Raw genomic sequence first — 12,010 nt, 5'->3', positions numbered from 1 at the left:
ATGATGAAGCCAGATGTGGTGCGCATATCTGTAATCCCAGCACTAAGGAGGCAGAGGCAGGAGAATTAGTTTGGCACTATCTTGGTTGCAAAGTGAATTGAAGGCCAGCTCAAGGGAACAAAAAAAGAAAAAGGTGAGTGTGGCCATGCACACCAGTAATCCATAATCTCACCTACTCAGAAGGCAGAGATGGAAGGATCAAGGTCTAAGGTCAGCCTTGGCAAAAAGTTGGTGATAATCTGTCTCAACTAACAAGCCTGGCATGGTGGTATGTACCTGTAATCCTGACTTTAGGGAGGCCATAAATAGGAAGCTCAGTTGGGAGGCCAGCCCCCAGCAAAAAGCTGGCACTGACTTATAAAAGCAAAAAAGGGTTGAGTGTGTGGCTCAGGTTGTGGTGCATTGAGTTCAAACCCAGTACAAACAACAACAAAAAACATTAAAGAACGGCTAGCTAATTATATATAGTACACCCACATTCAATTATATAGCACTGGCCTAGTTCTGCTACATTTTCTCTATGTATTTTTGAGTACTTACTTTACTTAACCGGTACCTCAACCTCCTCATCTGCAAAATGAAGATAATAGTAATACTTACTTCATACGATTTCCAAAAACAAATGAGCTATTTACACAGAGGCTATAATGGTCCCGCACATGTCAGTATATACTGTTTAAATGAAATTAGTTTTAAAAGTATACAAAGTTGACTAAATTGCCTAATTACACTGATAATTAAAAAAATATGTTCAGGAAAAGGGAAAAACTTTTCTTAAGAAGCACAGACCATACATCAAAAAAAAAGCAATAGATCTCATCCAATAGTATGAATCTGATTAGTTTTACACAAACCTCTCTGACCTTAGTGCAAGTAGGAAATCCTGAATTTACACAATGTATCACATTTAAAGACACCAGCACTTTTGCCAGATAAGGCTTAAGAATTTAAATCTAAAAATTCTTGTCATTTCCACCATCTAATTAGTTTCCCAAGAGAGGCACAAATTTAAAGCATAACCAATTCAGTAATCCATATCATATGAAGAACAAATATCACAAGTCATTCTAAGAAGCCACTCATATTTACTTGACTTTCTAATAAATCTTAAGAATATAATCACCTTTATTTAAATACAGAAACAACTTGCTTTCTTGAAATTCACAGTATTTCAAACCTAACAAGGAAGCAACATGGGGAAGATTTAATTCAAGATTCACAACCTGCCACCTGAATTCACTGTGAATATCTTTACAAGTTATCAATAAATTTTTTACTTATTTATTTATTTGCCAGTCCTGAGGTTTGAACTCAGGGCCTGAGCACTGTCCCTGGCTTCTTTTTGCTTAAGGCTAGCACTTCAGCCACAGCGCCACTTCTGGCTTTTTTCTATGTATATGGTGCTGAGGAATTGAACCCAGGTCTTCATGTGTATGAGGCAAGCACTCTAACACTAGGCTATATTCCCAGCCCCACCAATAGATGTTTTTAAGGCAATGAAAGAAAACTATTTCTAAAAATACTTCTTACAGAGGAGCTAGATTTCATACCAAGCCTACTTTTCTGTACCATGCTAAATACTAGTAGAAGTTCAAAGATACACCAAATATCCATACTATTAATCTTGTACATAGCCTAATGCACTGTGTTATAAAGCCTCAACAACACTGGATGGCTTCTATATCAACAATGGAAAATTCTTGGTTCAAATTCTAAAGTTTAGCTATGGCTCTGGGGGCTTATGAGGTCAAGATATTAAGATAAATGGAACTCCAAATCAGATTACCAAATATGAAAATAAGACTATTTTCACTACTGTACTGCTAATATCTTCCATATAGGGACTCATTTTAAAAAACTGAAATATAAGTTATGCAGACCTGGTACAGCTTTCTATATTGGGTGCTTGTTTTTTGAATCTTTTTTTTTTTTTTTTTTTTTTTTTGGCCAGTCCTGGGGCTTGGACTCAGGGCCTGAGCACTGTCGCTGGCTTCTTTTTGCTCAAGGCTAGCACTCTGCCACTTGAGCCACAGTGCCACTTCTGGCCGTTTTCTGTATATGTGGTGCTGGGGAATTGAACCCAGGGTCTCATGTACACGAGGCAAGCACTCTTGCCAATAGGCCATATCCCCAGCCCACTTTTTTTTTTTTTAAACGTAATTTTTTTTTTTTTTTTGGCCAGTCCCGGGCCTTGGACTCAGGGTCTGAGCACTGTCCCTGGCTTCTTTTTTGCTCAAGGCTAGCACTCTGCCACTTGAGCCACAGCGCTACTTCTGTCCATTTTCTGTATATGTGGTGCTTAGGAATCGAACCCAGGGCCTCATGTATACGAGGCAAGCACTCTTGCCATCTTACCCATATACAATGGGTCAAAATATTTCAATGAAGTTTAGAAAGCCAGGCCTGGTGACACCCGTCTATTATCCCAGCTACTAAGGAGACCTAACCTAGAAATAGTGGGAATCTATTTCAAAAACAAGACCAGTGTGCTGGTTGACACCTGTAATTCCAGCTACTTGGGGGATTGGGGGACAGCAGTAGGATCTCAGAGTTCAAGTCTAGTCTGGCAAAGTTAGTGAGAGACCATGGGGGGCGTGGGGGATGGAAAAGGACCCAAGGCCTGGTCCAAGTGATGGAGAACTTGTTTAGCAAGCAAACATAGGCCCTGAGGTCAATCCCCAGTACCACTAAAAAAAATGTACAGACAATCTAAATTTGTAAAGTAAAATGTTAAGCAAAAACAACTAAAGTTATTCAAAATAACTCATCTTAGGCAATATACCCTAGTGTTTAAATAGAGAGTTGCTTCAAACCACAGCCTAGCATATGCTAGGTAACACTGAGCTTCACGTTTTTTTATTTATAAAATGGTAATAAGTGAATATATCTCACTGGGTTATATAATTAAATGAATGAGCATGCAAATTCAATAAATTTTGGCTATAATTTTTACTGTTATCCATATTATCCTCTAAAATATAATTTGCCAGTTAGTAAAACAAGTGCGTTCTTGGATCTACTGTGTGTGTGTAGAGATGGGGGAGGGAGAAAAGAGGGAGACAGACCTGCAACAAAACTTTCAGTTGAGTGCTAGTTTTAAGACATAGTATTATTATGCACTGAAAGTATGGAATTGAAAGGTCTCAATTCAAGAACTTTCTATCTACTGGTAATATAAATGAAACTATGTAACAGCATGATGCAGGTACAATGGGAATAAGACAATCCTAAGGAATGCTAAGAGCATAGAAATCTAACAGATGACAGACACAGGAAATACTTTCAGTGGAGCAATTATCTAGTTATTTTATTTCAGGATATCACATGGTTTTACATCATATTCATAAGTGTTTTAATAGGTAGATCATTTTTAAAACACAACCACCTACTAGTACATTTATTTACAGTGCTCCTAATGTCTTCTCTCTTTTCTTTCTTTTTTTGAGATGGGTCGCGCGCTATGTAGCTCAAGCAGGCCTTGAACATACTAAGTAATCCAAACTTGCCTGATCTTCTAATCCTCCTGTCTCAGCCTCTCAAAGACTATGATTACAAGCATGTTCCACCAAGCTCAGCTCATCATAAGAATTTGTAAGATGGAAGAGACATTTCACTGCCTCTGACCCCACCTCCACGATCACGCCCAAACACACACATTCACAGAAGAAAAGAAGTTGCAAAAGGTAATGGAAAACCTACTGCCCTGGGACTCACAACACTGACTTTTGCTTGCAACACTCTTACAGTGAAAGCCTAGGCAAACTAAACTTCCTCATGGTAAATAAATTGGTGCTAGTACCCTCCAGCTATATAATCCTTATCCTATGAAAATGAAGCAGAGAGGGACAATTTGCCTATGGTCACACAGTAATAGCAAAGTAGAGGCCACACTAAGATTGCAATCACTTTCTCATCTATACATACTATCCCTCTTTTCCTTTAAAACAACACCAATCATTCTAAGACCTTTATAATCTTAGCACAAGAAATGAAGTTTATGAAACAAAATGAGTTGCCTTTTGTTTACAGAAAATGGACTATAAACCCAAATGCAACAAGCACATGAATTCTTAAGCTGGGGTATCACTACATTTAGTAAATTGGCCTTAAGCATTGAGAATATATTGTCTAACTTCATACCACCTAAAAATTCAACTCACAGAAGAGACTGTTTCATATAAAATATGAATTTTTACAAGCAATGATAAATATTACAAGAGTATTTCATGGCATAATTTAAGAATTAAAATTCTTTATTTTTTATCCAATTATAATTACTGTGTGTGTGTGTTGTGTGTATGCAGGTACTGAGGCTTGAACTCGGGGCCCAGCGCTGTCCCTGAGCTTTTTTGCTCAAAGCAAGGGTTCTACCACAGTTCTACTTTCAGATTTTTGGTGGTGATTAATTGGAGATGTTTCATGATTTCCCTACTTCAAACTGTCATCCTAAGATCTCAGCCACCTGAATATCTAAGGATTACAGGTGTGAGCTACCAGTGCCTAGCTTAATGTGCATTCTTTTTTGGGGGAGGGGTGCAATCCTGAAGTTTGAACTCTGGGTGTGGGCTCTGTCCCTGAGCTTCTTTGCTTAAGGATAGTGCTCTACCACCTTAGTCAAAGTGCCACTTCTGGCTTTTTCAGAGTAGCTTATTAAGAGATTTTGAGTCTGCTTCAAATAGCGATCCTTGGATCTCAGTCTCCTGAGTAGCTAGGATTACAGGTGTAAAACACTAGCACTCAGCTTAATGTTTTTAATTCAAAAGGTCGATTTATACACTGTCCCTTTGTTGTTGTTTTTTTCTGACTCTAGCTTTAAAAACGCCAGAACAGCTCAAGCATATTACTTTCAAAATCACAAGCCATTACAAATAAAAGACTATATAGACTATGTTGATAGCTTCTCTTTCAAAAATGAAAATTAGACCCCCCTTATAGTATTCCAAAATGCTGTACTCAAATGTATTACTCCACTAAACTGTACCATAAACAGCATTTGATTCCCTGAAATGTTCTCAAAACTTATTAGTTTTCACAAGGAATTTAACAACATTTCAGGAAGATTGATCTTATCGACTCCAAAAAATACAGGAAAATCCTCAGAGGAAAAGCACAGTAAGAATTCCTCAAGTCTATAACAGTGTCAAACTACTGACTTGATAGATTATCCAAAAATGCTAATAGATATGTAAGTACTCAGTTTAACTATATTCAGAGATTTCCAATGAATCATGGAATATCTACATTTTTAAATTAGATGGAACCTTAAAGTCGCTAATAATTCGAATATAAGAATTCACTGAATCCAAGTCCACTTTTCCTCAAAATTGTTCCTATAGTCTACTTTAAATTCTTACAGCTAAATACTTTTTTTGCTGGAAAGGTCTATACAGTTCTTACATTCTTTTCAAAACACTACACTAAATCTACATCCCTAATCCACCTGCTGGTCTGCTTCCTAAAATAGAATGAATCTACTATTTTCTATTTATGCTCCTGAAATACTTATCTGAAGACCACCAGTGTCTCCCATTGTTTAGTCTCTTCAATAGGCAAAATATATGGTCCACAGGATTCTTGTCAGTTCTAGTGACACTTTTCAAGTATAAAGTAGTTCCATAAGGTAAGTAACCTTTTTTTTAAAACACTGCCACTTGTTGACTTTTTGGATAGTATCAGGAGTCACTCTGAAAATTTCATTAACTACCACTGTCTTTAAAACTCCGTTATTTCCATCATATGAGGTATGATTCACATACTTCATTCAATCAAAATATATCACAATAGTCTGAACAAGGTGGCCTTTCTCCTTGTAATCTCAGCCCAGATAAAAAGTTATAGAGAAACAGCCATTTCAACAAACAAGCTGGGCATGATAGTGCATACCAGTAATCCCAGGTACTCAGGATGAAGCCATAGGTCCCAAGTCAACTGAGCAAAAATCTAGAGACCCTACATAGGAAATAACTAAAGAAAGAAAAGAGTTGGGGGCATGACTCCAGTGGTAAAGCAGTTGCCAAGAAAGCATGTGACACTGAATTTAAACTCCAATAAAATATATATGTGTATGTAGTGTTGTGTGTGCATGTGTCAACAGACTGAAAATAGAAGCAAAATCCTGCAGTCTTCTCATAAATCATTATTAAGAATAATTCCAATAATATAAAGTACAACTAATTACACTAATTGCACTAAACTTTTGTTTCAGAACATATTCCTACAAAATTTTATTAAAGTATGATCAGATTATTACTTTTATAATGCTTTCAAAATCTCTATTGCTTTTTCATTTTGGAGGTAGCAGTGATAGAACTCAGGGCCCTGTGCTAAACAGGTGCCTCTGCTTGCTAAGCTGGTGTTCTACCACTTGAGCTATGCCCCAGTACTTTTTGCTATACTTATTTTTCAACCAGTTTTGGATCACCATCCTCACACCTATGCCTCCAGAGTAGCTGGAATTAAAAAGCTTATTTGATGGAATGTTGTCTCACTCCCCCCGCCCTCCAACCCCTCAAGCTGGCCTCTAAGGATTATAGTCCCAATCCCCACCTCCAAGGAGTAACTGGGATTTTAGACATAAATCACAATGCCCTGCACAATTTTCTAATATAGCAAATATGATTAAAGATAACCAACATATACAAAATCTCTTTGGGGTCCTCAATATTTACGAGGGTTCTGAGACCAAAAAGGTTAAAACATATACCCTATTTCTCATGAGCTGATTTCCAGACCTCTATCCTGCAAATATAACTCCACTAATGTGCTAGAATTCTTAAAACATATAACCCAATCCTACTCTATCTAATGACTCAAGAAATTAGAGACCTGCAGGAGGACCTGTAGCACTTTTACTTGTAACATCTCCCTACAGGAACTCCATTATAAGTCAAACACTTCATCTAAGGAATGCAGTTCTCAAGTATGGGAATAGACAGCAATAGTTTAGTTGTACTGTGATGCCATCTTTTGGAATAAAATATTCCCACTGTTTACAGAAAGGTAAAAGCATTTATAACTTGCAAGATGAAACTGGGAAGAAAGTGCAAGTGATTTGTATGATCAATTAGAAGCATATTCAAAAAAGTGTCCATGCAAAAGAAAAAATAAACAAAACTTATCTAATGCAACACTAAGTTAGAAGCATATTAGCAATTAGAAGCATACACCATTCAAAAAGTGCCCATATACTGACATGCAAAAAAAAAAAAAAAAGAAAAAGAAACCAACCTTATCTAGCTAATGTGACACTAAGTTCCTCGACTTCAACAAAGAAAAACTGACCTTACCAGAAAACTTAGCTCCCACCTCCCTTAATATAGGACTATAGAAGGCAAAGGGAATGGAGATTACAGGTTCACAAGATCCAACAGAAACACTCAAGCTATACAGCTGAGGTCCTCTAAGGAAACTTTAATGAAGAAGACTTGGAGCCCAGAGGAAAGAAAATAACCTGTACTATATTTATCACATACATTCCTAAATTCTAATAGATTCCCAAATCTCCTATTTAAAGCTATATTTGCAAATCAAATCAAATTATAAATATGATCATAGCAATTAAGCAACAAAGGGAGGAAGAGAGCAAAGCCAAAATACACAATATTAAAAATAATGGGCTTGCGGAGCACTGCTGGCTCAAGCCTGTAATCCTAGCTCCTCAGGAGGCTGAGATCTGAGGACCATGGTTTAAAGCCAGCCCAGGCAGGAAAGTTTGTGAGAATCTTATCTCTAATTAACCACCAGAAAACCGGAAGTGGCACTGTGGCTTAAGTGGCAAAGCGCTAGCCTTGAGCTGAAGAGCTGGGGGTCCAGAGTTCAACCCCCGCCACGGACAAAAAAAACGGGGGGGGGGTGGAACACTTGGATCAATACCTAGCACTGTAACTAAATAAGCAAATAAATAACATACCACACCTCTCCCCTTCTCTCCCCCTGCACAATCAAACTAGAATCCTAGATTTGTTTTATTCAAATATGTCGACTGACTTGAAAAACTTCAATGAAAGAAACTTTTACCAGCACTTCAGGGCATATTTTTAACCCAATTTCAATGCTAAATTTGCTTAAGAAGAGTTTATCATAAACATTTATATATGTTAAAACTTACATTTTTTAGTACTGTATTTTAAATTGCCTCAATGTTTTCAAGAAACTAGGTTTGTTCTCTGATTCCTACATTCATTGTTCATTAAGTTCCTATTAGCAGTCACCTAAAGCCAAAGGATCTCTCCAACTTCAACATATTAACACACCTACCTATAAAAGGTGATAACACTTGTTAAAATAAAAACTGAGTTTCCACTCAACTCAAAACACCTCCATCTTGATACTCAGAGCTTCTTATATACAATTCCTGTCAGCAATAGTGAAATCTGAGAGTACAGCTCCAAGCCTGCAAATACATACCCCTAGAGGATTAACATGGTTTTACTTACATGCTGCTTAGTCAAGAAGAAATATCCCCACTTTGGACACCGAAGTACCTGGAGTGAAGCTGTGAGTGTAGCTCAGTGGCCTAGTGTTTGCTGAGTTCCATCCCAACACCAAAAAGGAAAAAAGAAAGAAAATCCCAAAAGCTAAAACACAAAAAACACACCAAAACATCTCCTCCTCAAGAAAAGAAAAAAGGAACTTGGTGTGAAGTAAAACTTTCACAAAAAGCATGATTACTATGAGTTAACAACGAAAGAATCTATTGTAAACTAAGCTTGCTGGGGAAAAAATTTCTGGATATTTGAAAATTCAAGTTTAATTATCCGAAGTTTTTAATTATCAAAGTTTTTAGGGGCTGGGAATATGGCCTAGTGGCAAGAGTGCTTACATTGTATACATGAAGCCCTGGGTTCGATTCCTCAACACCACATATATAGAAAATGGCCAGAAGTGGCACTATGGCTCAAGTGGCAGAGTGCTAGCCTTGAGCAAAAAAGAAGCCAGGGACAGCGCTCAGGCCCTGAGTTCAAGCCCAGGACTGGCAAAAAAAAAAAAAAAAAAAAAAAAGTTTTTAAACTAAGAAAAGTGCAGAATAGTACACACAAATGGGTTTAGAGTTGCAGCTATTGAAAAACTCTCAATTTAGAACTTGTGGCTCCCAAATTCTCAATACTGACAACAAAATTCTATGTCCTCAATATCTAGGACAGGTGATGGGCTTAATAAATACTTGAGAAAAAAATGTTAAAGATCAGAAGGGGTCTTTCAAAAAATAATGGCCCTCAACTCATAACCCATCAAGAGACTAAATCTTAATGAAACTACAGACAAAAGTAAAAATATGCTAACAGCACCAACTGATCTACTTACAAAATATATTTTAAAACATCCACTTAGCAAGTTCCAAGTGGCAGAAAGAAAACTCATCAGGTGTATTTAATCTTAATGATTCAATAAATAAAGCTTTTCTCTTCTAATAAGGGAACCACCAGCTTTGGAGGTGAGATGAAAGGGGAAATGTCTGTCAATGAAGCCGGTGTGTTAAATGGATGCCATAAATCAAACCTTTCCATGAATTTTCTAGAGGACATTTATGCCAATCTTTGAGCCTATTGTCACTTTCACACATGATCATATGAACAAAATGACAAAGAATGCTCTGCCTGAACCACTGGATTCGGGGCACAAAACACTTAACAATTGACCAGGCTCTGAATAGTACACAGCAACATACTATTTTCAAAATCAATAAATCCTACCGATTCCTACATAAATCGAAGCTCTAAATTTCTGCACAGGATTCACTAGGCGGATGGACTTTCACACGTTTTCTTTTTGTCTTGTTTCGTTTTTCTGAAACGTGCCTATAATAATCCTTCAAGACAACTGGGAGTGAACAACCCTTGTACCAACTGCTGATGAATACCGTGACGCATTTTCTCAGACAAAAGGGCGTTAGGAGAGATTCGATGCACATTTCTTCTCCCCCCACCCCCCACCCCGTAAACCGAGTGTTCGCCCAAATTCCTATTTCGGTCGTATACTTAAAAGTTAAAATACAGCCAAGTTGAAATTTTAGTCAAAAGCACTCGGGTGCCTTACTAGCTAGCTGTGTAACTGCTACATCTGGTGGTGGCACACTTGCCTGCAAGCAGCCAGAAAACTTAGAAAACAATTGCTATCGATCTGGTGCGTGTTTGCAGAAACCTTCCCGCAGCTATTTCCCACAAAACCCACCACCGCGACCGCGTCAAAGCAGAAAACGCAGCAGCAGCCTACGGGCACCGGCGAAGACAACGCACCGACACGCAGGAGGGGCAGGAGGCGATGGCGAAGGAGAGAAAGTTGCCACCATCTGGAGAGGTGGTTCCAACAGCCAGCCCACGAGTCCGCCTGTCGTTTGAATTGCTCTAGGGGGCCACGCTCGGGAACGAGGTCTGCCTAGATCCCTTTCCCGGGAAAGCGATCCCCGCAATACCGGGGGCACCCAGTGATCCTCCGGGTCCCCGGCAGCCCACCTCGTCTCGCGAAGCCCGCCCCCGGGGGGGAGGAGTGCGCGGGGAAGGGGAGGGGGCTCGGCGAGGAGAGCTCCGACTGGTGCCCGAGCCCTACCCGAGACCCGAGGCCGGGAGGTTAAGAGGGCTAAGCGGAGTGACAAATGGAGAGGAAGGGGGCTCAGTCCAGGGAAGGAAGGGAAGGGTTCCTACCCTCGCAGGACGGGGGGGCCCGTGTCCTTGCGCCTTTCCCGGTCCCCGCCGGCGCGCGCCCATCGTCCGTCCCCTCCGCCACCCGCCAGCCACCAGCAAGCGAGTGCAGCACCTCCCCGCGGCCCGCGGGCCTCGAGTCCCCCGCGCCACCCCCGCAGCCAGCCGAGGTCGGGGCGGGCGAGGGGCGCGGGGTCGCGACGCGGAAAGGAGGTAGGGTGAAGGGAGGCAGGCTCGGGAACCCGAACGCGAGCGGGAGCGGCGTCGCGGCGCTTACCTTCCCGGGGCCTCCCGGATGGCGGCGTGTGATTCAGCAGGGACCTGGCCGCCGCCGCCGAGCCCGGGGTTGGAGACGTGGAGAGCTGGGACCAAGATGGCGGCCCCTCCAAACTTCCACTGCTACTTTGGACACTCATCAAGCTACTTTCTGGGAACCCGACTCCCCCCCTGCGACGGCAGCGGCGGCAACGGCACGGGCACCCGCCTCCGTCATGGCGGGGGCCGCGCTGAGGGCGAGCGAGGGAGCGAGGGCTGGGAGGGGGGGAGTCAAGGGGATGGGGGAGGAAGCCGAGCAGAGGGGAGGTGGGGAGGGCCGAGGTGAGGGAGCGAGAGGGGCCGGGGAGGAGGGAAGGGGGGAGCCGCGAGGGAGCGGGCGGGCGCGCCCGGGAGGAGGCGGAGGGAGAGAGCGCGGCCGCTGCGGAGGCGTCGAGGGGGCGCCCGCCGGGGTCGGGGTCGGAGTCGGAGCTGGAGCCGGGGCGCGGGCGGAGCGCGGGCTGCGCCGGTCGCTGAAGAGACTTCCGCGGGCGGAACCTGCCGGCACCTCTGCAGTGCGTCGGCCCCCGGCGTCGCCCGGGTGGCGGCGGCAGCGGCGGGCGGGCGGTGGGTGGCGGCTGAGGCGGCGGGGTAACCTCTGCATCAGTTACAGGCGGCGGCGGCGTCACGCGCCGCCTGTGCAAACACTATCGCGAGGCTCCTGCGCCTCCGGTAGCGGCGGCGGCGGCCACGGGAGCAGGCGCGCAGGGGGGGGGAGGGGGGTGACAAGCCCCTGGCGGGAGAGGAGAGGGGAGGGGAGGGAGCGAGGGGAGAGGCGCGCTGCCCGGGGTCGGCGGACTCGCGTGCGCGGAGCCGGCTCCCGCGCCGGCCGGAGGGAGGCGCGCCCCCGCCGCGCCGTCCCGGCTCCCGCGCCGCGGCCACCTGACTCCCCCCCACCACCACCCCGCACCCACCCAGCGGAAGCGTGCCGGCCTTCGGGACCCACACCCCAGCAGCTGAGAAATCGGCCGCTCCCGGCCGGCCGAGTCTCTTGGAGTTCGACCTGATCCTTGCTCAAAATGGAACTGGAAAGTTGTGAGTCTCTCCTTGCCTGCCCTTCT

General features: G+C 43.0%; 1 protein-coding gene across 2 annotated transcripts in view; it reads right to left on the bottom strand.

Annotated features, from left to right (window-relative positions):
* Tlk1 (tousled like kinase 1) overlaps positions 1-11,586 on the bottom strand; it is a 126,239-nt gene extending 114,653 nt beyond the window's left edge. Inside the window, exon 1 of one of the 2 annotated variants that reach the window (XM_048345256.1) lies at positions 10,915-11,586. In XM_048345256.1, coding sequence (XP_048201213.1) covers positions 10,915-11,053 — 139 coding nt within the window. In that variant the 5' untranslated portion in view covers positions 11,054-11,586. The remainder of the gene's footprint in view (positions 1-10,914) is intronic. The other variant, XM_048345257.1, reaches the window with a different exon arrangement.
* Positions 11,587-12,010: the final 424 nt, after the last annotated feature.

The sequence above is a fragment of the Perognathus longimembris genome, chromosome 4 (assembly GCF_023159225.1).
Source record: "Perognathus longimembris pacificus isolate PPM17 chromosome 4, ASM2315922v1, whole genome shotgun sequence".
Classification (NCBI taxonomy): domain Eukaryota; kingdom Metazoa; phylum Chordata; class Mammalia; order Rodentia; family Heteromyidae; genus Perognathus; species Perognathus longimembris.
The sequence above is the reverse complement of the archived record's forward strand: the minus strand, read 5'-3'. Positions and strand labels throughout refer to the sequence as shown.